Source organism: Ochotona princeps, chromosome 13 (assembly GCF_030435755.1).
Source record: "Ochotona princeps isolate mOchPri1 chromosome 13, mOchPri1.hap1, whole genome shotgun sequence".
Classification (NCBI taxonomy): Eukaryota; Metazoa; Chordata; class Mammalia; order Lagomorpha; family Ochotonidae; genus Ochotona; species Ochotona princeps.
Window position 1 is genome coordinate 47442831 of NC_080844.1, and position 26179 is coordinate 47469009.

Below are 26179 nucleotides of genomic sequence, written 5' to 3' on the forward strand. Positions count from 1 at the left end.
GGGGCTTTCAAGGCGAGTACTTTAGCCGCTAGGCCACGCCGCCGGGCCCAATAAATAAATCTTACAAGAAAAATTAGGTGGGACCAGCCCAATAACCTAGTGGCAAAATCCTTGCCTTACATACACCAGAATGCTCCACTTCCCATCCGACTCCGTGCTTGTGGACTAGGAAAGTAGGCAAGGATTGTCCATAGCCTTGGGACTCTGCACCTGCATGGGAGACCCAGATAAAGTGCCTGGCTTCTAGCTTCAGATTGGCTCAGCTCTGTCGTTGCAGCCACTTAAGGAGTGAGCCAGCAGACTCAAAGTCTGTCTCTCTTTCTGCCTGTAAATATGCCTTTCCAATAAAAATAAATATATATTTTTTAAAAAGCAGAAAAAAGAGGCAACTGAAGTTGGTGCCAAGGCTTAAACAGGCTAATCTCTGTCTACTAATGCTGGCATCCCATATGGGTGCCAATTTGTGTCCTAGCTGCTCCATTTCCCATCCAGCTCCCTGCTTATGGCCTCACAAAATAGGGGAGAATGTTCCAACACTTGGGACTCTGTACCCAGATGGGAGACCTGTACGAGGCTGGAGGTTCCTGGTGTTAGATTAGCTCAGCTCCAGCCATCGTGGCCAGAGTGAACCAACAGATGGATGATCCTTCTCTCTGTCTCTCCTTCTGTCTGTAAAACTGCTTTTTCAGTAAAAATAAATACATCTTTTTTTAAAATGAGGCAATTAAGATTTAAGAACTTTAAATAATTTGTACAATGCTGCAAAGCCAATTGGTATTGGAACTGTAAGTAAGAAGTTGAAAGCAGTAGGAAAAATCATGAACTTTGTGGTTCTTGTAGAGGATTTAAATCCCAGTTCTGATATGTAGTAGCCGTGTGACTTTAGTTATGTAACTTAACAAAAAAGATTTACTTATTTTTATTTGAAAGGCAGCTTTTAGAGAGAGAGAGAAAAAGAAAGAGAGAGAAATCTCCATTCCCCAGAGAGCTACAATGGCCAGGTCTCAGACAGGCTGAAGGTGGAAGGTACTTCCAGTTCTCCCACATGAGTGACAAGAACCCAAGCACTTGCACCACCTTCTGCTGCTTTTCCTGGGCCATTAGGAAGTAGATTGGAAACGGAGCAGCCAGGTCTTGAACCAACACCCATGTGGGATATCAGTATCATAAGCAGTGGCTTTACCAACTATATCACAACTCTAGCCCCCACTTCTTTTTTTTTTTCTTTAATTAATTAATTTATTTGAAAGAGAGACAGAAAAAGAACTATTCTAAGTTAAGGAGAGATAGCAAGAAAACCATTGACTATTGTTGATGGCATAATTTGGATTATCTCTTTAATTTTGGAGGACTTCGGTTTTCTACAAAGTATACTGATACATAATATCAGAAAAAAAGAAGAGGTTTGTTTTTTTAAACTAATGCCTAAAATACTCAGCTTCATTTTGAAAGAGACAATAATAGCAGCAGCTATTTTTCTATCATCTTGTGCCATGACATGTGTTAAATACTTTATGTGTGTTCTATCTTCATAATTATTATCCCTATTTTGAAGATGAAACTGAGGCTCAGAGAAGAAAAAGCAGATGTGCCACCGGTTATGATAGCACAACTAACTGGTGATGGAAATGGAAATCAAATCCATCCCACTTGACTCCAGACACTGTGTTCCAGCCCTTCACCTTCATTACTTGCTGCAGTCTTAGAACAGAAAGCCTCCTGGGTACTCTACCTCTGGCTCCGCTGCCCTCGGCGCTGGGAGTCATTGTCTGGCTCTTTGGAAGGGTAAGGAGAGCTGCCTGAGAGCAACACAACAGAGAGCCAAGATGCTGCTGCTAGTAAGCAGGCTGAGTGCTTTCACAAGCAAGGTGACATCTGACACCTCAGCCAAGCAGCCAGAATTGCAGCCCTGGAACATGGTCAATCTCAAGGCACAGATAGTCCAGTAAACAGGGTGCAGATTAGGTAGAGGGGTATTCTGAGGGTGAATGGTTCATCTTCTAGGATGAGGGGAAATGGGTACAATCTAGGAAAACCCAACCTCTTTTTAGATAAGGAACATTGGGGATCCTCCTAAAACGAAATTCAGATCCAGCTTCTCGTTGATCCTGTCAGTGATTTTTACAAGCATTCCTCAGCTGCTGCTGGAGAAGCCTCTGCACTGCAGACTGAAGCAAAGTGAAATCTTTGGCGGTGTTTTAGTGATCTTTTGCTCGAAGTCGAACTTCTTATACTATGACACTGAAACAGAGATGTCTCATTTCAGCCCTGTAAGAGTCAGTGTGAGAATCTACAGACACCTTCTAGTCTCCTCTTGTCTAAGAGGGATGAATCTGCCAGTTTTCTGCTTTTCATGTGAGAGCTGCCACGTTCTGAGACAATCTGTGTCAGAGTCTTGACACATACCACTGTTGGGCAGAGAGAGTACTTTTCTTGGAACTGGCAGTGTGGCACAGAGGGTTAAGCTGCTGCTTGTGATGCTGTATCCCATACTGGAGTGCCAGCTTGAGTAGGTGGTTTTCATTGTAAAATCAGATTTACAGAAAGGAGATAGAGAAAGTTCTTCTATCTGCTGGTTCACTCCCGAAGTGGCCACAGTGACCAGCACTAAGCCAATCCAAAGCCAGGAGCCAAAAACCACCTCTGGTTCTCCCACATGGGTCCCAAGGCTTTTGGCCATCCTCGACTGATTTCCAGGACACAGGCAGGCAGCTGCATGGGAAGCAGGGCTGCCAGGATACAAACCAGTGCCCATATGGGATCCTGGCAGGTGCAAGGCGAGAACTTTAGCTGCTAGGCTACTGCGCCATGCCTGGATGCTCTGCTTATAATCCAGCTTCCTACTAATGCACCTGGGATGCTACGGAAGATAGCCAAAATACTTGGGACTCTCCCATGCTTGTAGGAGACCAAGATGGAGGTCCTCCCTCCTGTCTTTAGCCTGGCCCAGACTGGGCTGTTGTGGCCATCTGCTGAATGAACCAGCGCTCGCATTCTCTCTCTCTCTCTCTCTCTCTCTCTCTCTCTCTCTCTCTTTCTTTCTCTTTTTCTCCCTCTGCCATCCTTCTCCCCTCTTTGTCTGTGTTTTCAATAAATAAATAAATCTTTAAAAACCAAGAAGAGTGACCACTCTGACAGCCTACCAGGCAGCTGTCCCCTCCTCCCAGGATACTGTGTCCTCTAGCCCACAGCAGTCATTTCTCATGTGGCCAGCATTGGGCTGGCACATTCCTGAGCCAAAATGCACACATAAGCTGCTTTCCCTGGTAGCGAAGCTCTTCACTCCTGAGTGACTCTTATCAGGGGCAGTTGGGCATTCTCAATTGGATTACGCTGACAAGGAAAAAGGCCTGCAGTGTATTATTTCAACACCATTTGGCTTCAGAAATGCCTGTCTCGACCCTTTGGCCCTCAGAGTCTACGTCTCCCTTCTTGCCTTCAGAGGGTCATCATCCTGCTTCCATCCTGGGTCTTCATTCTGCAAATATTGACCCATGCTGCTGGAGACAGACTATCACCGTTTGTCAGGAAGATCATGTATAAAAAATTAATATATCAGAACATAGTAAAGACAAGCGGATTTAACCTCTTGATATTTCTACACCTAGAGACGTGTAACAAAACTGTCAAAGTTTTTAGGTTTTTGGTTTTTCTGTCTATACCTATACATTGCATTTTAGGAGATAATGTTAGGTCCTAATCTACTTTTCTGATTATGTTTTAGTCAGATACATATTTCTTATACAAGTCATAAATTGAAAACAATCAACAAATAGAATTTCTGAGGCACTGTGAATTCAGTGGGTCACTGTAGGATATATGGAATAATGTTCCTGGCAGTTAAGATGCCAGTTGGGATACCCACATGCCATATCAGATATCTGCTCCCATATCCAGCTTCCTTTCTGCTGGTGTGCACCCTGGGAGGAAGTAATTGATGGTTCAAGTCGTTAGCTTTCTACTGCTCATACAGTAACCATAGATTGAATACTTAGCTCCTGACCTTGGTCCCTGCCCCACTTCAGTTGTTGCAGTGCAGTGGATGGGCACTCTATCTGTCCTTTTTGGGGGGGAAAAAATTTTTTTTTAAGACTGATTGGTTTGTTGGTTGGCTGATTGGAAAGCCAGATTTTACAGAGAGGTCTTCTGTCTAATGGTTTCCCAATACAGCCACAATGGCCAGAGATAAGCTGATTTGTAGCTGGGGGCCAGGAGCTTCTACCAGGTCTGCCACTTGAGTGCAGGGGCCCAAGACCCTGGACCATCCTCAGCTGATTTTCTAAGACATGAGCATAGAGCTGAATCAGAAATGGAGTAGCTGGGACACAAATAGGTGCCCATATGGGATGTTAGCACTACTGGTGGAGGATTGACTTGTTATGCCACCATGTTGGCCCCAACATTTATATCTTTTAATAATTTAACTGAAAAGAGAGATCATCCTATCATTTTTACTCTCCACATGCCTGTCAGAGCTGCCTGTCAGCCTGTGCCCTAGAATTCAATCCAGGTTTCCTCCTTATGTGCCAGGTAACCAAGTCCTTGAGCTATCACCTGCTGCCTCCCAGGATATGCAGGAACTCAAATCAAGCACTCCTATATGGGAGGCCAGAAGCCTTTGGAATATCTGCCACAACTTCCATAGCTTCACTTATCAGAGTGAACCATCAAGTAAGGATTTCCTAGCCTTTGTTGCACAAACTGATTCCAGAGAAAACTGCCAAAGGGCAGCTACCCAAGCTGTATTTCCTGGCTTGGACTTAAAAGTCAAATTTTGATAGACCTTTAAAACCCTGACCTGTACAATAGGAGAAATGAACGCATTAGGCTCAGTCCTGTTTCTGTGACTACCCTTATATATGTGTCACTTCCGTGGCCCATTGTTTTCTTTCTGTCAGGATTTTCTGAAAAAGACAATGGTAGTAATTTAAGCATTTTCCTTAAGACCACTTGGAGTCCTGAAACTTGGTATTCTAAAGGCAAAGTACAGTTGGAAAGAAAATGCACATGAATGCAGATAGTTTGTAACAAAGGTATACCTGAGAGAAAGCAAGCTGCTTCATCCTACAGTTTTTCAGTCTACTTCCTTTCCTCAAATAATGCTTAGTCTCTCCTGGTGCTTCTGTACTTAGCTGGGCTCTAGGGTAGCAGATGTAAAGATACTTTGCTGCCCCCAGATAGTTATAAGGTGATCAGTTGGTTCTGATCTATCTCAACCCAACTTTATTTTCTTATGAATCAGAAAACCAGTCTTTTACTCTTTTCTCTGGTTAAGTATGAGTGCTTTCTGGTTTTATGCACTTTGAAGTTAGAAATTTTTTTTAAAGATTTATTTATTTTTATTGGAAAGGCAGATATACAGAGAGGAAGAGAGACAGAAGATCTTCGGTCCGATGGTTCACTCCCCAGGCGGCTGCTATGGCTGGAGCTGACCCAATCCAAAGCCAGGAGCCAGGAGCTTCTTGTGGGTTTCCCACTCAGGTGCAGGATCCCAAGGCTTTGGGCCGTCCTTGACTGCTTTCCCAGTCCACATACAGGGAGCTGGATGGGAGTGGGGCTGCCGGGATTAGAACCGGCACCATATGGCATCCCGGCTCGCAAAAGGCGAGGACTTTAACCACTAAGCTACCGTGCCAGGCCCTGGAGTTAAAATTTTAAAATCTGAACAGTCCAGGATTTGGAAATCCGAAGTTTGTGTTCCCCCCTAAACTGTCACAATTAGTATGTAGAAGTTTGTTTGGACCCATGCTGTGGCATTGCCAGTAAAGCTGCCACCTGCAGTGCCAGCATCCCATATGAGTGCTGGTTCTAGTTCTGACTACTGCACTTTAAGATTCATTTTATTTTTGTTGGAAAGTCAGATTTATAGAGAGGAGGAAAGACAGAGAGGAAGATGCTTCACTCTGTCCACTGGTTCACTCCCCAAGTGGCCACAATGACTGGAGCTAAATGATCTGAAGCCAGGGGCTTCTTCCAGGTCTCCCATGTGGGTGCAGGATCCCAAGGCTTTGTGCCATCCACTACTGCTTTCCCAGGCAACAAGCAGGGAGCTGGATGGGAAGTGGAGAGCAGCTGGGATGCAAACCATCACTCATGTGGGATCCTGTCGTGTGCAAGGCAAGGACTTTAGCTGGTAGGCTACCACACCGGGCCCTGCTACACTTTTGATCCAGCTCCCTGCTAATGGTCTGGGAAAGTAACAGAAAATGGCCCAAATGCTTGGGAACCTACAGCTATGTAGGAGACCAGAGGATGCTCCTAGCTTTGGACGGTCCAGCTCCAGCTGTTGCGGCCATTGGGGGAGTGAATTAGGGAATGAAAGATTCATTTTCTCTCTCTGTTTCTCTCCCTCTCCCTCTCTCTCTGCCTTTCAAATAAATAAAATCTAAAGGGTTGAACTTCCTCACAGCATATGCAACAGCAACTAGCTGCTCCTCAAATACTCACACAAAAAAATTATTTATTTATATTGAAAAAACAGATCAGATTTATGGAGAGAAGGAGAGACAGAGAGAAGGATCTTCCATCCACTGGTTCACTCCCCAGATGGTCACAACGGTTGCAGCTGAGCTGATCTGGATCCAAGAGCCTCTTCCAGGTCTCCTGCAGGGGTGCAGGGTCCCAAGACTTTGGGTCATCCTCCACTGTTTTCCCAGGCAGGGCAACTGGGACATGAACCATTGCCCATATGGGATCCCAGCACTGGAAAGGTGAGAATTTAACCATTGAGCCTTTGCACCAGGCCCCCAAATACTCACTTTTACCAGCTCCTTATCGAATGGGCCACTCTGATCTGCCCAAGGTTGGATTTAGCCTCCACTTTTACAAGATAAAATAGAAGTTAGAGGCAGCACACATGGGAAAATGGTCTGTTGCATGACTTTGTCCAATATGATGAATAAATCTTGACTCAGGAGCAAGCCTCCCACCCTGGGAATAGTTGCTCAGTATCTGCTAGCAGTGTCTGCCACCTTTTCAAGAATCCCCTCCACCATTCAGGGTAGCAGCCTCAGTTTGCTTCAGATAACAGCAATAGCTACATAAATACCAAACAACTATCATATAGAATAATTTTATCTTCCCAATAACCCCGAGAAATAATATTATTGTCTGCATTTTGCATTTATTTAGGAAATCTAGTCTCTAAGACTTTAACTGACTCACCTAAAGTCACAGAGTAGGTGGAAGAGATAACAGTTTGAACGCAAGTCTGTTCTGACTCCAAAGTCAGTGCTTTTAAAGATGCTTTATATTGACCCTGTTCCTGCCCCACTGGAATAAACATCCTAAGATAAAAAAAAAAAGATGCATTATATTTTAAAATACTATATTGCTTTAGGTTTTCCGCTAGATTATGTTAACCACCTGACGAGAATGTTACATAAAAGTTTAAAACTCAGCTATTCTTGGGCCCGGCAGCGTGGCCTAGCAGCTAAAGTCCTCGCCTTGAAAGCCCCAGGATCCCATATGGGCGCCGGTTCTAATCCCGGCAGCTCCACTTCCCATCCAGCTCCCTGCTTGTGGCCTGGGAGGGCAGTTGAGGACGGCCCAATGCATTGGGACACCTGCACCCACGTGGGAGACCTGGAAGAGGTTCCAGGTTCCCGGCTTCGGATCGGCGCGCATCGGCCCGTTGCGGCTCACTTGGGGAGTGAATCATTGGACGGAAGATCTTCCTCTCTGTCTCTCCTCCTCTGTGTATATCTGGCTGTAATAAAATGAATAAATCTTAAAAAAAAAAAAAAAGTTTAAAACTCAGCTATTCTAGAACTGAAGTTTTTCCTGTACCTTTGCTCCTCCTAATCAATGACGAAATCCAGTTGGTTATTGATAGCAGTACTGCTACACATATTCAGCATCAGGTTTGCCCAGGTTCCCTCCTAATCCAAGAGAGAGAGTGAGGCCCCTTTAACTAGCCAGCAGGGCTAAATGAGGCTCACAGGGACAGTCCTCAAACATATCAGAGAATCGAGGACAGACTGATCCATGTGTCTTACTGAGGGCATAAGTTCGATGCATATCAACTTAAACAACAGTTCTCTGCTTTCTAGAGGAAATTGGTACCTATTGAAGGGAAAGCAATTAGGTTGTAACATACAGGCAGATCAGAGCGGCCGTGGCTCTTCATTTGGCCTTGCTGTTTTCTGTATGCACTGTACAAGGCAAAACGCAAACTTAAGCAGGCAATTTGAAAGCCCAGGAGAAATTAAAAACTCCTCTTGCTCTACTTTCCAACAGAAAAATTCACCCCAGCATTATGCAGCCTTTACTTTTACAGCAGCTTTTTCAACCCAAATCTCTCTAGTAGTCTAGTAAAAAAAAAAAAAAAAAATTCCATGGCAGCACAAAGAGAAGACAGTCCCATGTTTATCATCAATCACCACCCTACCAGGTCTTCTTGAAAAGTCCTGAAATAAAAGAGAAAAGAACTAAATTCTGAATTGACAATAGCAAAGTCTTTTTTTAAAATAAATTTTATCAATAAGCTCTCATGAAAGTTTTTTTGAAATCTTATTAAATATTTGAAAAAGTTATAGTAAGAGAAAGAGAAATCTTCCATCTGCTGGTTCATTCCCCAAATGACCAAAATAATTGGGGTAGGGCCAGGCCAAAGCCAAGTCTCCCACGTGGATGCAAGGTCCCAAGTATTTGGGTCATCCGCCATCCTACACTGCTTTCCCAGACCATTAGCAGGGAGCTACATTGGAACTGGAACAACAGGGACTCCAGTGCCCATATGGAATGTTAACTCACTGCACTACAAAGCCGGCCCCAATGGCAAAGTGTTTAAGTGAGGAAAACCCCTGTAGTATCAGTTGCCAAAACCGGTAGATACAGGGCTCTCCAGACAGTGTGAATCACAGGACTGCAGAACAACCTCTCCCTGTCCCTCCAGTGTTCTTTAGAACCCTACTTCTTCACCTTTATCCAGCAACGAGAAAATATTGCTGTAGCAGCATATCATAAATTCTCAGTGACACTAAGATGAAGAGTCATTCTGCTTCTGCCACCCTCATGCTAACAGGCTCAAGAACTTCAGATTAGGTGGTGGGGAATTTTCCTGGTGGGGAAAGCAAAGAAATCAAAATGCTGTAGATTTGGGCCCAGCATGGTGACCTCGTGACTAAGGTCCTTGCCTTCCACGTACCAGTATCCCATATGGGTGCCAGTTCTAATCCCGGCAGCCCTGCTTCCCATCCAGCTCCCTGCTTGTGGCCTGGGAAAGCAGTCGAGGACAGCCCAAAGCCTTGGGACCCTGCACCCATGTGGAAGACCCACAAGAAGCTCCTGGCTCCTGGCTTTGGATTGGCTCAGCTCCAGCCATTCAGCTGCTTGAGTGAATCAGAGGATGGAAAATGTTCCTCTCTGTATTAAAAAAAAAAAAAAGTACTGTAGAGTCAGGGGAAAGTAATTTCTGCCTGGCAGTTAAAATGTCCAATCTCATGTCCCACACTGGCATGCCACCATTTGACTCCCAGTTCTGGCTCTGGGTCCAATTCTTGCTCTTGGCTCCAGCTTCTTCATAATTTGGGCTGTTGGAGACTGCAGCAGTGGCTTACCTGCTTGGGTTTCTACCATCCACATGAGAGAGACCTAATTTGAGTTCCTGGCTGCCAGCTTTGGCTATCCCAGCCATTGCAGACATTTGAGGAGGGAACCAGCAAATGGAAGCTTACTTACACAAGTTCTCTCTCCTTCTGCCTCTCAAATAATAATAAATACAAAACTACAGGGGCAAGCATTTAGCCTACAAGTTTAAAAACAGGTTAAGCTTCCACCTGTGGTGCTGGCATCCCATGTGGGCACCTGTTTGAGTCCTGGCTACTCCACTTCTGATCCAGCCCGCTGCTAATGTGTCTGAAAAAGCAGCAGGAAATGCTCCAAATCCTTGGGTCCCTGAACTTCCATGGGCAACCCAGATGAAGCTCTAGCTTCAGACCAGCCCGGTTCTTGCCATTGCGACCATTTGGAGGGTGAACTAGTAGATGGAAGGTCTCTCTCTGTGCCTTTCCTTCTCTCTATATCTGCCTTTAAATAAAACAAATCTTAGAAATTAAAAAAAAATGAAAAGAAAAAGAGAAACAGATAAAGACACCCAAGTTCCAGGTGAGAGTAGCTGGTATTGTTTCCAGTTCTGAATCCCAATTCCAGCTTCCTGTTAACATAGAGCTGGGAGACAGTGATGATGGCTCAAGTAACTGGGTCCCTGTCACTCATACTGAAGATGGGTTATCCTGGTTCAGCCCTGGTCAGGATAGACATTTGAAAGGTGAACCAGCTGAGCCATGTCTGTTTGTCTCAGATACATAAATAAAAATGTAAAACTGTTATACCTGGGGTCAGGGGTCAGGACAAATATTCATACCACTTGCCATTGCTACGTCTTAAAGGTATGTTTGTGAGCTGGGGGACAAATAAAATTGACGAGGGCATTAGTATTCTGCAAAGTCATACCTTATTTGCTCTGAATTTTCAGAAAAATTTCAAACACCTGAATCAGGAGAAGCAGTATTCCCAAAAGCATGGGATAAAAGCTGAGCCCAGCCAACACCTATTCTCCCAACAGTGTGTGTCTTGTCTCAACTGCATACTTAAGGCAAAAGTTGCATTACTTTGGTAAACTTTCATTCCAGCCCAGACTAAAGTTCATGTCCTTTAATCAGTGAATGAATAAAGACATTGTGGTACATACATGCAGTGGAATACTACTCAGTAGCAGAAAGCAATGACCTGTTGATGATGACAGTAACTTGGAAGGATCGCAAACGTATCATGTGAGATGAAAGAAACCAGTCTCCCAAGAGGTTACGTGCTGAGTGATGCCATCTGTGTGACCCTCTGGATAAGGGTGAAGTTGAAGAGCGGATCAGTGGCTGACAAGGGTTAGCAGTAGGGGGAGGATCTGACTCAAAAAGAAGGCGGAGTGAGTTTGCTGCAGTGGTGAGACTGTCTTGTATTCTGCTTGTGGCAGTAGCTACACAAATCTGTCCAAGTGTTCAAATTCATGAGTAAGTCATTAACAAAAAGTTAGCTTTGCCGAAATAACAGAAAAGAACTATGAAAGAAGTGGGAACACATGGCCCAAGAAGTGGACACAGTGAAGACCAAATGACAGGTGGAGTGTGCTAAAGTGCCACCTGACACACACATCCCTTATCAGAGTAGCCAGGCAAATTCAGCCTACTCTAATTCCTATCCAGCTTTCTGCTGATTCATCCTGGGAGGCAGCAGTGTTCAAATCCCTAACATGGGGAGCCCAGGTGGCGACTGCCTGGCCCAGTCTTAGCTGTGGTGAGCACTGTGGAGCAAAGCAGCAAATAGAAGATTTTTCTCTCAGTCTCTCTGTGTTGTTCTACCTTTCATATAGATGAAAATAAATAAACTTGTTTTTTAAAGGAAGACACAAAGAAAGTATATCTTTAGCAACCAAATAAAAACTAGGAAATCTGTTCCCAGTCCCCACTCCTAATTATTCTTTTTAAAATTTGGACTTTTACCTTTTACACCTCAAATGACCTTTTTTTTTTTCATGACAGATCAATACATACACATAATGTATTTGTGTTCTCACATCAGCAAAACTAAATGACTTTAATTTTTTAATGTGAGTTATATATATGTATATATTTTAAAATTTTTTAATGGAAAGCCAGATTTTACAGAAAAAAGGATAGGCAGATCTTTTACTTGCTGGTTGCTTCCCAGGTGGCTGCAGTGGCCTGGAGCTAAGCTAAGCTAAGCTAAGCTAAGCTGAGCTGATCCAAAGCTAAGAGCCAGTAACTTCTTGTCCTCGCCCATGGGTGCCACGGCTTTGGGCTAAACTCCATTGCTCTCCCAGGCCACAAATAGGGAGCTGGATGGGAAGTGTAGCAGCCAGGACATGAACCAGCTCCATATGGGATGCTGGCACTTGCAAGCTGAAGATTAGCCAGTTGAGCCACCATGCCCCACTTAGTTATGTTTTTTGTAACTACGTTATATATTTCAGTTTTCCCAAATACAGTCCTCACAGTTCAACCCTCCACCAATAACACACACACACACACACACACACATTTTTTTCCTAGCTTTAATCTGTGAATGAGACATCTCTAGGTTGGAGGGAGTAGAGAATGAGAAGCAGGTTGTATACAGCTAATGTGTCACTGTATAGACTCTCTGGGAAGAAAATACCCAGTCTGCCAGTTAATTAAAGCATTAATCTAAGTGCAGGATGATCCAGGGAATGTTTACCTGGCTAGAGTATAGGGTAGCAGGAATTGAGTAGGAAAGTTCTTAGGAAACTCAGTTTGCTTTTGTGTTTGTAGGTGAGGCATCCCTAAATGTTTCTTGCCTATTTAGGATTTCTAGGGAGCTGATCTCTAAAAACAGAATCTAGGAAAACAAATGCAGGGCAGAGAAAGATAGGAAGCAAATCCAATGTGGTGTTGTGTTGGCCTGGAATGAAATCAGAATGTGCTGGTAATTAGATTAAGTGTAGTTTTACTAGTTTTGGAATCATATAGACTGACTTCAAACTTGTTTATCATGGGGTACAGGGCTGGCCATGTATCTTGTTAAGCCTTGCTTTTCTAATCTGTAAAATGAAGATCTTAAGTTTGTTTTTTTTTTAAGATTTATTTTATTTTCATCGCAAAAGTGAGATATACAAGAGAGGAGGAGAGACAGACAGGAAGATCCTCCATCTGATGATTCACTCCCCAAGTGAGTGCAACAGCTGGTGCTGTGCCATTCCGAAGCCAGGAGATCCTCTGGGTCTCCCACACAGGTACGGGATCCCAAGGCTTTGGGCCATCCTCGACTGCTTTCCCAGGCCACAAGCAGGGAGCTGGATGGGAAGCAGGGCTGCCGGGATTAGAACCAATGCCCATAGGGGATCCTGGTGTGTTCAAGGTGAGACTTTAGCTGCTAGGCCACTGTTCTGGGTCCAAAGGTCTTAAGTTGTATCTCATAGCGGTTAATTCTCTGCTTGTTCTAGCGTTAATGATGAGGACCTTCCAGGATTACAAACTGCCTTCATAACTGAGATGCTGCTCAGACTTTTGTTCTGAACAGGCTGATTGTTTTTTGGCATGGGTCTATAAACCTCAATCTTTCTCCAAGTGAAATAGAGCCCCCTGGACTAAGAACTCAAGGAATATGGTGACAGGAGCCCACACTGGGATTTCTTTGGCCATGTTGGCTACACCAAAAATGAATTTAACCTGTGTGGATCCCAAGAGAGAGAGGATGACAAAATAGATGTGGTAAATTCACATACAACATTTGATGATATGAAAGAATTACTGCTCGTGTTTTAAATTGTGATGAAATAAAATTGACAGTTTTAACCATTTGATTGCTAACTTGTGTTTTAAAGTTTTATTTTTATTGGAAAGTCAGACATGCAGAGAGGAGGAGAGACAGGAAGATCTTCCATCTGCTGTTTCACTTCCCAAATCACCGCAATGGCCGTAGCTGCGCTAATCCGAAGCCAGGAGCCTCTTCCAGGTCTCCCACACAGTTGCAGAATCTCAAGGCTTGGGCCATCCTCCACTGCCTTCCCAAGCTATAGGCAGGGAGCTGGATGGGAAGCAGGGCCACCGGAATTAGAACCAGCCCCCATATGAGATCGCAGTGCATGCAAGGCGAAGACTCTAGCTGTTAGGCTGCCATGCTTTGCCCTTAATCCCCTCCCCACCCCCCCTTTTTAAATATTTATTTATTTGAAAGAGTTACAGAGAAGGAGAGACAGACAGAGAGCTTCTACTAGTCCACCTCTCAGATGACCGCAATGGCCAGAGACAGGCCAGATGAATTGGCCAAGGTGTGTACAGGGGCTCAAGCACTTAACACATCCCCCATGCTTCTCCTGGGCTATTAACAGGGAGCTGGATCAGCAGTGGAGCAATTGGGACACAAACTGGTGCCTACGTGGGATGCCAGAGTCATAGGTGGCAACTTTAGCCTCTGTGCCACAACGTTGACCCCAAGAGCCTTAATGTTTCAGAGCTACACCTTTCAAAACTCCTTTTCTACACACAGATTGGTAGAGCACTCCCATGTACTCGTTTTCTCTGCAGATACCATCAGCCACAGAGCTAGGCTCAGCCAGAACCTAGGGCCAGGAATTCAATCCAGGTCTCCTACTTGGGTGACAGGAACCTAATTTCTTGAACAGTCATTGTGATCTGCATTAGCAGAGTCTGCATTAGCACAAAACTGGATTCACAAACCTGACCTGGTGTCAAACTCTGGTGTCCACTAAGCCAAACAACCACTCATCCCCTCACCACCTGCTGGAGACTTTATTGATGAAGCAAGAGAGTATCTGTGGTTTGATTTAAGGTCATTCAGAGGGTGGTGGATTGACACAACGAAGATGTCAGCCTCATGGCCCAGATGGAGGAGCTTTTTCCAGGGATTACCTTTTAGTTATGTAGTATCTCTTCATTTTTGTTTGTTTTCTTGCAGAACTGTCAGAGATTGAGCCCAATGTATTCCTTCGTCCTTTTCTGGAAGTGATTCGCTCTGAAGACACCACCGGCCCCATCACTGGACTGGCACTTACTGCCGTCAACAAGTTCCTGTCCTATGCACTTATAGGTAAGAGTATAGGCTTTGTGGGATGAACAGCATTTCACTTCCTGCTTCTGGGGTACTCAGGCCTTAGACAAAGAGTTGGTGATACTGGAAAATTTCCCCCAGCTATCTCTTTCCTTGTGCAAGAGAACCAGGATTGAGGCCAAGGGCATCAGGTGAGGCCCCTGGCCACATGGCCCGCATCCCATATGAATCCTGGTTGCTCTACTTTAAATCAAACTCCCCACTAATATACCTGGGAAAGCAGCAGAACATGTGCCGAGTATTTCAGCCCGTGCACCCATGTGGGAGACTCAGAAGCTTCTGCCTTCAGACTAGCCCTGGCCTGGCCACCTGGGGAGTGAACCTGCAGATGAAAGATCTCTCTTTCTCTCTTTTTCTCTGTGACTGCCTTTCAAATAAATAAATAATCTTTAAAAAGAAAAATGAGAAATAGGAATTGTGATAAGCTTCTCATCTGGCTAATTGACTCAGGTTGCACAGGAGAGGAAGTTTGCCTGAACTGTGGTGCCTCCAACTGCTTTGTTTATGGAGGCCAAGGAGATTTGATTTTTCTTTCACATTGGTTTTTCTTCTTTTAACTGTTTTTCAAATAAAATTCATACATTTTTTTCATACTTCTAATTAGAATATTAACCTGGTTTGAATGCATTCTAGGCATTTATGTAATTATGAGGATACTTCAAACCATTTGTGTAAAACAGTATTTTAAAAGCATGTTTTGGAGGGGCCCAGAGTAGTAGCCGAGCAATTAAAGTCCTCGCCTTGCATGCACTGGGATCCCGTATGAGTGCCAGTTTATATCCTGACTGCTCTCTACTTCCCATCCAGCTCCCTGCTTGTGGCCTGGGAAAGCAGTAGAGGACGGCCCAAAATCTTGGGACCCTGCACCCATGTGGGAGACCCAGAGGAAGCTCCTGGCTCCTGGCTTTGGATCAGCCAGCTCTGGCCATTGCAGCTACTTGGGAAGTGAACCATTGGACGGAAGATCTTCCTGTCTGTCTCTCCTCTCTGTATATCTGCCTTTCCAATAAAAATAAATAGAATCTTTAAAATTTAAAAAAAAAAATTTTAGAAAAAGTAAATTTAAATGTTTACTTTGGTGCAATTTTTTGAAGATTTATTTATTTTTATCTGAAAGTCAGTTTTAAAGAGAGAGGAAGAGACAGAAGGCATTTACTGGTTCATTCCCCAAAAGGCTGCAACAAACAAAGCTGAGCCGATGCAAAGTCAGGAGCTTCTTCCGGGTCTCCCATGAGGGTGCATGTCCCCAAGGACTTGGACTATCCTTTGCTGTTTTCCCAGGCTACAAGCAGGGAGCTGGATCAGAAGTGGAGAAACTGGGACTCAACAGGTGCCCATCTGGGATGCCAGTGCCACAGGGTAGAGGATTAGCCTGCGGAACCACAGTGCTGGCCCATTTCTCTGTCCTTTAAATATGACTCTTCTTTTTAAAATCTGTCTAATTTCTGTAATTAGTAATATAGAGTATTTTCCTTTTGTAATATAAATGATATTGAAGTAAGCATCCTGGTTAATATGTCCCTATTTATGGGAGTGACATTTATGATTATAAAGGAAATTGAAATTACGTTCTAAAAATTTAAGAGGGACGGTAGGGTGGAAAGTGTTATGATGCTCTTTATTTTTAAATTACTTTTTTTTAAGATTTATCTATTTTTATTGCAAAGTCAGATATACAAAGAGGAGGAAAGACAGAGGAAGATCTTCGTCCATTGATTCACTCCCCAAGTAGCCACAATGGCCCTAGCTAAGCCGATCCAAAGCCAGGAGTCAGGAACTTCTTCAAGGTCTCCCATGCGGGTGCAGGGTCCCAAGGCTTTGGGCCATCCTTAACTGCTTTCCCAGGCCACAAGCAGGGAGCTGGATGGGAAGTGGAGCTGCCGGGATTAGAACCGGCGCCCATATGGGATCCCAGTGCATTGAAGGCAAGGGCTTTAATTGCTAGGTCACCACACCAGGCCTGATGCTCTTCTAAAAGAAAGATTTGTTTATTTGAAAGGCAGAGTTACAAATTGAGGGGAGGAGGGCCTCCCGTCTGCTAATCACTCTCCAAATGGCTGCAGCAGCCGGGGCTTGGCCAGTCCAAAACCAGGAGCTTTTTCCTGGTCTCCCACATGGGTGCAGGGCCCAAGTGCTTGGACCATCCTCCACTGCTTTCTCAAACATTTTAGCCGGGTGTTAGATTGGAAGTTGAGCAGGTAGGACTTAAATGCATTCATATAAGATGCTGACACTTCAAGCAAGGGCTTAACTAACAATGCCGCAGTACCAACCCCTATCATGATGCTTTTAAAACTATAGAATTGAAACACATGAGGCTTGTTTCCTTTTCATAAATAAGAAGTCTTTAAAATGTCCTTACTAGTTTTACTTTGGTATGAAGTATTTCTGAAATTGAAATTTCTAGATGCTATGTGTATATTACATTTTCATAGATACTACCAGGTTGCTTTTCTAGAAGATGGTAGAATTTACATTTTCACCAGCAACATTTGAGTTTCCAATTTCATCACTGTTGTATTACTATTACTCTTTTTGATTGTAACCAATTTGTGGGTTAATATGTTATATTGTTTTGCTTTCTATAAGGTTGAAAATTTTAATTTCTCCTGCTTTGCTTTTTTTTTTTTTTTTCGTTAAATTGGATTGGTTTTGGTTTTTTTATCCGTTAGTAGAACCTCTGGTAGGGATATGATCCCATTATAGTATTTGTTCCCAGTGTCGGCAAGTATTCCACCCTGTTTATAGTTTATCTCTGAATTTGTTCATGGTGTCTTTTTTTCAGTTTCCTTTTTTAATTTAGTTGGTCTTGTCACTCAGGATCCCAAATTCCTTTTCCCCTTTTGCCAGCCCATATACAAAGATGAGGAACACAAAAGACGCAGCTGTCTTTGTTTCTAAGTAGGGAGACAGGAAAAGAAGAAACTCAGGAAATAGCTGGCCAGAAAAAAAAAAAAATGGTTTTTAGTTCAGGTCAAGGGAACTCTTCCCCTTTCCTAGGAGTTTCTGTTTCCTTCCCCAAAGCATTCAGGATCCTGAACAGGCGTCCTGGTGCCAGCCAGGTCTCAGCAGGTTCACCAAACTTTGCAGGCACCTTCCTTCTGGCTCCATGCTGTTCCTAAAGAAAATGAAGCCTGCCACCTGCCGCCTTGCCCTGAGCACCATCTGCAGGTCAGCTCTGCTCAGTGTCCAGCAGCTGTCCCTTGGGCCTTTTCCCCCTGCCGTCTTGGTGTGACTCTCTCCTTCCTGGAGTTGGCAGACAGGCTGGTCATTGGAGACCTCAGGCCAGCTGGTCATTGGAGTTTGCTGTAGTTGGAAAGGAGAATGCTGGAGGTGGTGACTGCAGTGGGCCTGAGAAGGGAACAGGAAGGAGTGTATGAAAGCCAAAGGAACGAATGAGATAAGGTTGGCAGATGTCCCTGAAGTTATCTCCAGAGGGACTAGAAAAGGACGTTCCGAGAAAGGGGTCTTGGAGAAGACAAAGTCTGTTAAATGAGCCCAAGCCAAACAACCCTTTGCTCTGGCTGCCCTTCTAGAACAAGTCGCTTCTCACCTGAATCTTGTGACCCAAGGATTCTGGGGTTCCGAGGACCAACCTTTTGTTTGACCCCACACAGCTGTCGAATGAGGATTTGTGACACTGGCCAGCTTGCTTGCAGGCCCTGCCTGTGATTCTAAAGATCTGTCATTATTATCTGCCTTTTGCAGAAAATTAACTTTGCTATTTCATTTGGGCTCAGGAAATAAGAACTAAAGAGAGATCATTAAGCCACCTTAACAAGACAAATGACTGAAAGAACAGGGAAAAAAAAATAGGCCCCCAAAGAGCCTTTGGAGATAGGAGCAAGACTGCCATTTCCTGAGTGTGTAGGATTTCTGTGCTAAGGCCTGGTGCAATGGCCGAGCGGCTAGGTCCTTACCTTGCACATGCTGAAATCCCAAATGGGTGCTGGTTTATGTCCCCACTGCTCTACTTCCCATCCAGCTCCCTGCTTGTGGCCTGGGAAAGCAGTTGAGGACGGCCCAATGCATTGGGACCCTGCACCCGCGTGGGAGACCCGGAAGAGGTTCCTGGTCCCGGCATCGGATTGGCGCGCACCGGCCCGTTGCGGCTCACTTGGGGAGTGAAACATCGGATGGAAGATCTTCCTCTCTGTCTCTCCTCCTCTCTGTATATCCGGCTTTCCGATAACAATAAAATCTTAAAAAAAAAAAAAAAAAGATTGACTTATTTTTATTGGAAACGCAGATTTTACAGAGAAAAGTAAAGACAGAAATAAGTATCTTCCACCCGCTATTTAGGTTCATTCCCCAAATGGCACCATGGCTGAAGCTGAGCTGATCTGAAGCCAGAAGCCTCTTGCAAGTCTCCCACATGCGTGCAGGGTCATTCTCAACTGCTTCCCAGGCCACAAGCAGGGAGCTGGATGGGAAGTGGAGCTGCCGGGATTAGAACCGGCGCCCATATGGGATCCCAGTGCGTTCAAGGCGAGGACTTTAGCTGCTAGGCCACGCCACCGGGCCCAAAAATAAATAAATCTTAAAAAAAAAAATTTTGTGTGCTGATAGAAGCTGTCACTGCCCTACACTGTTTATCCCGAAGCTCACTTCCTTCTGCGTGCTCTCAAAAGTAGTTAGTAGGAGAAGGAGCATTTGACAAAGTGTCAAGAACTAAAAACAAAAAGGATGAAAGTCTTGTGGCTTATGGTTATGAGAGAAAATGCTCAGGCTTTCCTTACCATCCCAGGAGCTTTAGAATCAGCAACCTCATGAATTTCAGTTACCCAGAAAGAGAAAATGGCAAGAATGTTATCTTACTTTTTTTTTCTTGAAAGAGAAAGAATTTTCCATCTACTGGTTCACCCCCAAATGGCTGCAGTGGCTACAATGGCTGCAGTGGCTGGTCAGGACCAGGCTGAAGCCAGGAGCTTCTTCTGGGTCTGTCACATGGATGAAAGGGCCCAAGCATTTGGGCCATTCTCTGCTGCTTTCCCAGGCACATTACTAGGGAGCTGAACTGGAAGTGGAGCAGCCAGGATTCAAATTAGTACCCATATGAGATGATGGCACTGCAGGGTGCAACTTAACTTGTTATGCTACAACACTGGTCCTGGCAAGAATTCCCACCATTTGAAACTAGGAGGTGTGCCTCTGTTACATCATGCTACTTGCAGAGCAACTTTCTGTCACTCCTAAGGGTTTTATCGTATGCCTGCCTTCCTCCCTGCCACTACTTCCTTTTTTTTTTTTTTTAAGATTTATTTATTTTCATCGCAATGTCAGATATACAGAGAGAAGGAGAGACAGAGAGGAATATCTTCTGTCTGGTAATTCACTCTGCAAGCGGCTGCAACAGCCAGAGCTACACCAGTCTGAAGCCAGGACCCCTGAGCCTCTTTGGGGTCTCCCATGTGGGTACAGGATCCCAAGGCTTTGGGCGACTGCATTCCCAGGCCACAAGCAGGGAGCTGGATGGGAAAGGGGGCCACTGGAATTAGAACCAGCGCCCATATGGGATCCTGGCGCGTGTAAGGCAAGGACTTTAGCCTCTAGGCCAGCCCGCTGGGCCCCACTGCTTCCCTTTCAGGACTAAACAACAGACCTGGGGCAGCAGCCAGAAAATCAGGCAACTCTTCTGGACCCTCATAGCCCTTGATGGAAGCACCAGCTTGGGCTACTCCTTGAGACTGTTTTCACATATAGACGGAAGTGGAATGCCCCCTCTTTGGTGCTGGTTGTCTAACCCGTAGCATCTTTCCTTATTCATGGCTGAAATCCCTACTTTCCCACCTAGCCAGTCCTGTTTTCTCTCTCACTAACGGGGTCCCTCATCCAGCGAGTGAAGCTCCGACACAGGTGCTTGCTCTTATGAGGATTTATTGAAGGACAAAACTAATTACATAACATAACATAACAAGAAATCCAAGTATAATACAGAAGGGCAGTAACTACAGCATATTTACAGGCTTCCTCTTCTACTACTACTACTACTCTACCACTACTCCTCTTTGTTCTTCTTCTCTTTGTTCTCTCAAACTTAGGTTAAAACCCTATCAACAGCCAATTGCAACAGGGCTGCTTGGCCACGCATCAAACACACCAATCACAGCCTTGATCACGCACACACACACCAATCACAACTCTGATCACGCGCACACCATGCAGACTGCATGAGACCTTGAACCAATCCTCTACAACTTCCTAAAACTTGTTTACTGCCTTTGTGCCGTGAGAAGACAATAACAAGCGCCATCTTGGGGCAAAGTCCCGCTCTCCACATCTCACTTTTTCTCTCCTAATGCTTAGTCAAGCTGGTAACAGGATTCTTGCTCAGTGTCATATTGCTTTCAGTAATAATGAAACCAAAGAGCTCTCTTACCTGTTGTAATGTGGCACCCAGATGTAAGTATGGATGGTAGCAACTTTTCATATCCTACCACAGCACCTGAACACAAAAATCCAAAAGCAGCCAGAGGGCCAAGCTGGTTTGAAAGTTCAGGAGAGATGGACCTGGAAGCATGGCCTAGTGGCTAAAGTCCTCGCCTTGAACATGCCGGGATCCCATATGGGCCCCAGTTCTAATCCCGGCAGCTCCACTTCCCATCCAGCTCCCTGCTTGTGGCTTGGGAAAGCAGTTGAGGACGGCCCAAAGCCTTGGGACCCTGCACCCGCATGGGAGACCTGGAGGAAGCTCCTGGCTCCTGGCTTCGGACTGGCACAGCACCGGCCATTGCGGCTCACTTGGGGAGTGAATCATCGGACGAAAGATCTACCGCTCTGTTTCTCCTCCTCTCTGTATATCTGCCTTTCCAATAAAAATAAAAGCCCAAAGCTTTGGGACCCTGCACCCGCATGGGAGAACCAGAAGAAGCTCCTGGCTTTGGTTGAGCTCAGCTCTGGCAGTTGCAGCCACTTGTGGAGTGAAAGCTGGGGCCCTACTTAGTATTTGCCTTGGGCCAAAACTTTATATAACAAGCCCTTCAACAAAATAAGATTTATACCAGTGATTGCCAAAGTGCTGTCGTTTATCTAGCAGTATTAATTTCACTGTGGATCTTGTTAGAAATTTAAATTCTCAGACCTCATTCTAGACCTCCAAATCAAAAAGTCTGCAAGTGGACCCAGCAATTTGTGTTTTTGTTTTCTAAATTTGCTTTGAAAGATTTATTTTTATTTGAAAGTCAGATTTACAGAGAGAAGAGAAAAAGATCTTCCATCCACTGGTTCATTCACAAATGGCCACAACATCTGAGCTGAACTGATCTGAAGCCAGAAGCTTCTTTGAAGTCTGTCGCGTGGATACAGGGTCCCACCACTTTGGGCCATCCTCTACTGCTTTCCTAGGCCTCAGGCTGGGAGCTGGATGGCGAGTGGAACAACTAGGGCATGAACTGGCATCCAGATGGGATGTTGGTGCTTGTAGGCCAAGGATTAGCCTGTTGAGCTACTGTGCTGGTCCAGCCATTTGTTTTTTTAACAAATGATTTTGATTTACACTTAAACATGTGAACCACTGTTCTTACCTAGTGGAATTTGCAGTGAGGAGCTCTTTAAAGCCAGTTTTTGATTTAAAAAACAATTCTCTGGGAGCTCACGCAGAGGGGAACACTGAAACCTTTCATAGCAGCCTCTAGACAGTCTGTTTTGCCTTTTCTCTGCTCTTAATGTCAGTCCATCTGTCCTTTTTTTCTGGAGCAGATCCTACTCATGAGGGCACAGCAGAGGGCATGGAGAATATGGCAGATGCTGTCACTCATGCCCGTTTTGTGGGCACAGATCCTGCCAGCGATGAGGTTGTCCTGATGAAAATCCTTCAGGTAAGCACCAGGGGAAGAGTAAGTGGGTTACTGGCCAGAGGCTGGTGCTGTGACTCTCCTTACCCAGCTGCCCACTGGCAGCATGTTGGCTCCAGCAATGCTTAGGGAGCATCTTATGTCTCCAAACAGGCAAGTTAGCACCTATAGTAAAAAAGCTTTTTCCAGAGATTATTTAAAGTGGTAAGTGAATTAATATCAGATACTAGAGGCCCTTAATACACCTGTCCCTCAGGCAGAGCGTGTCTGTGTTGTCATCTGTTGAGCTTGGCCAGAAATGGAAAGTGTTCTGAGCTTTAGCAGAATTGTACAGAGTGAAAAAATGGTTTCTGGGATACTCCTACCAAGCTGAAGAGAGGTGGGCGTTCTTGCTAGCCCCCATGTCTGAGCTCTTAGTACTTCCTTGGGACACTGGAGAAACTGTGGTAAAGTGCTCCTCACTCAGGCTGCCTACTTACTCACAGGGTCTCCTTTTTCTTGCTGGTAGGTTCTACGGACCCTGTTGCTGACTCCAGTGGGTGCCCATCTAACCAATGAATCTGTGTGTGAGATTATGCAGTCTTGCTTCCGGATCTGTTTCGAAATGAGGCTCAGTGGTAAGTATTTGATTGTTGAACTTTTCCCTACTCTAGGAGCCCGTGTCTGAGAATGAACACAGAGCACTGTCCCTGAGCCCGAGAAGCAGAAAACTCGGAACTCATACCATGTCTACATCCTGGAACCACGGGGGTCTAGAAATCTCTGTACTGGTTGCTGTGAAGCTAGAATAGAGACCTCAGCCTGTTATGTCAGGGCAGAAGTTGGGATAGATCCCAGGTTGACTCAGCCCAGGCACTGAATCCCCCTCCCGTGGGATTGACTCCCTCCTGCTACCCCAAAGAACAAATGTATCGTGCCACTTTTCCTGACTCAGTAATGCCACCTAGTGGGCCAGTGAGCCAATGGCTGCCAAGCTGCACTGGAGCTGGTTTTAATAAGTTTGGCATAATCCTTGGTAAACAAGGTTTGGAGGGGAGTCTGCCCTGAGAAGCCTCCTGATAATAGCACGGCAAGTAATGACACCTGTGTTATTTGTTTTTGCCTGTGCAGAGTTATTGAGAAAATCCGCAGAGCACACTCTCGTAGACATGGTGCAGCTGCTCTTCACAAGGTAAACCTGCTGCTGTTTGCTTCAGTCCGGCTGCCCAGGCCTCTTGAGTCTGCCTGCTTCTACACAGCCACTTCAGGGACCTGGCCAACCCTACAGCCATGGGAGAGGCCACGGGGAATATGGACGGGGATAGTTCTCTGGGCCCAGGGTTACCAAGCAAGGGAAAAGGAGGAGGGAGCTAGCTTGGCCTCCAGGGGAGGCACAGGGTTATTTAATCTAGGCTGACAGATCTCATTCTGCTTCCCAAACTTGCGTCTGTTTCTGTGCAGGAAGCAGCTGAGAAAGAGAACCCAGAGACTTTATTAATTCAGAAGAGCCTGGCACAGATTGCTGAACTCCTAGAGCTCCACCTGATTACTGTGAGAGAAGGTCAAGGCTGGGGTTACCAGCAATCTTGGTTTGCCTGGACTCTTGATTTTAGCACTAATAGTTATTGCACATTCCAGCAAACTTGTCTGTCCCGGGCAAACCAAGATGGTTGTTTACCCTAGGTGAGGCCCTCAGCCTATGAGGCCTTTGCACACAAGGTCTCACCACCTGCTTTCTGCACCTCCTTTCTGTAGACTTGCTTTTGGAAGAGCTGAGGAATTGGCTTTAAAACCTCCCCCTAGGATTTCTTTTTTCTCTTAGGTCCATAGAAAATAATCCTTATTATCTCACACTAAACAGCCATTGGACCCTACTGCATTGAGCTTCTTACTTCTCAGGCTCAAATTTACTGGTTTTAAGACTTCAAGCTGCCTTTTGTTTCTCACCCTGGTGCTCAGTCTCCTGGGGTTTTTTATAGACTGCCCTCTCCCCATCTCTTGGCTTCTAGCAGTACTTACCAAGTGAACACAGCAAGGAATCAGTTTGAGGTTTCATGAAAAGAACTTCCATAGTCCAAGGACATTTTGTCACCTTACCCTGAGTCTACATTCTTTTGTTCATGTCATATGTTCCCAATTCCTGTGGCTCTGCAGTAACACTCTGCAAAAAGTGAAATTAGCCTGCTTCTCTTCCTAGCTTGTCCTAGGAGAGAGCATGCTCTGATCTATGGCTGGCATGGAGAGGAATATCTGTCATTCTCTCTACTGACAATCTATGGATTCTCTATGTTATAGGTTACCTCAGTTTAAAGAAGAACCCAAGAGCTATGTTGGGACCAACATGAAAAAGGTATGATCTGAGAATGACCTCCTGTCCCTCTTCCAAACTTTAATCTCCCAACTTCAGGGATATGTGATACCCTTGCTTAGCAAAGATGCACTTTTGATTAGACATATCTTCTTGGGTCCAGAAATAAATCTCACTGTTTTAATGAGAAATTATTCTCTCCTGGATACCTCTCCTTTCCCAGGCTTTCCCTTTCTGGCCTTAGATGACCCACCACATAACCTGCTGAGACAGTCCTTCATGGAAACTGGCTGAGACCTGTCAGCTGGGCTAGAAGTTTATGCTGGCAAAGATGAAGGTCTCACCACCTCAGGGCTCAGCTTTGTGGGCAGATTAGAGGCCATGCCCCACATCCTACCCACCGCTGGGTTAGACTGGGCTCATGCTTGTTCTCGTCTACGTTGAAGAGGTAAATCAAGCCTAGCTCCAGATCAAAGGATTCTCAAACAGCTTGGAAAAGAATGGGGATCAGAAGAATGGCCTCTTTCTGTCTTGCCTGAAGCCCTGGAGCTCAGAGGCCTTGAATGAGGTTCTGCTTGTCACCCTAAGAGGTCCCTCCCATGGAGCTGACCTTTGGGTGTTTGGTGCATGCACCTGACCTTCCCTTCTCCCCTGCCATCCATCCCCATTCCTGCCCTGTGCCCTGTTGGCTTGTGTTTGAGTTTATTTCACTTTGTTTAAATCGTACATTTGCCTGTCTTTCACAGATTTCTCCATGTCTCCTCAACAAACTGGAGCTAAGTAGTGGGGAGCAGACCAAAGCCCTGAACCAGTTAGAGAGGGTACTTCTCTTTAAGAACCTCAAGGTCTCTCTCCCTCTCCCTCTCCTTTCCTCCTTTTTATTTATTTCCTTAAATGTGTATTATTTTTTTATGTGTAACACCTGGGTCCTATTTCCATCGTGTAGCGTACAACTTACCCTTTCCTAGTAACACAACTTGGCTTTGAAGAATTGCATGTTCTTATAGCTTTGAAGTGTTGGGAATTCTCCTGGGCATCTGGTTGCCTAGAAGCAAGAAAAGAAAGCCTTGAGTATCACACAGTGGCCCAGAGAGCCTGGGTCCTGCTGTCACCTTGTGGTGATACTTAAGAGCCACAATTTCTAGGGAAACTATGAGGGACATTCAAGTAAAAATCCTTCCCTCTCTATCCTCTACCTGCCTTAAAGCTGGCATGGAGAGCCTAAGTCCTCAACTTTATCTCCTTGCCTGCTCTGGGTTTGGAAGGAAGAGAGTCCCTCTAGATTGGGTCTGTTTTCTTTCTTTTCTTTTCTTTTTTTTTTTTTAGAACTGTTGATTGGTGGGAAGGAGCCAGAAGCCTGGGACCAGGATAGCTCAGGGCACTAAGAATACATTGGGAGCTTCAAAAATGGCCTCTGTCCTTTAAAAATCAGCATGTAGGGGAGCTTGGGGGGAGGGTCCAAGTTAGAGATTACCATAATCCCTGCACCTCT

General features: G+C 45.1%; 1 protein-coding gene across 10 annotated transcripts in view; it reads left to right on the forward strand.

Moving 5' to 3' along the window:
* GBF1 (golgi brefeldin A resistant guanine nucleotide exchange factor 1) overlaps positions 1-26179 on the forward strand; it is a 124374-nt gene that overhangs the window by 77899 nt on the left and 20296 nt on the right. For 4 of the 10 annotated variants that reach the window (XM_058671831.1, XM_058671832.1, XM_058671833.1 and 1 more), the window contains exons 4-9: positions 14455-14586; positions 22306-22424; positions 22909-23017; positions 23511-23571; positions 24675-24729; positions 25434-25532. In XM_058671831.1, coding sequence (XP_058527814.1) covers positions 14455-14586; positions 22306-22424; positions 22909-23017; positions 23511-23571; positions 24675-24729; positions 25434-25532 — 575 coding nt within the window. The remainder of the gene's footprint in view (positions 1-14454; positions 14587-22305; positions 22425-22908; positions 23018-23510; positions 23572-24674; positions 24730-25433; positions 25533-26179) is intronic. The other 6 variants (XM_036495831.2, XM_004579913.3, XM_004579912.3 and 3 more) reach the window with 2 other exon arrangements.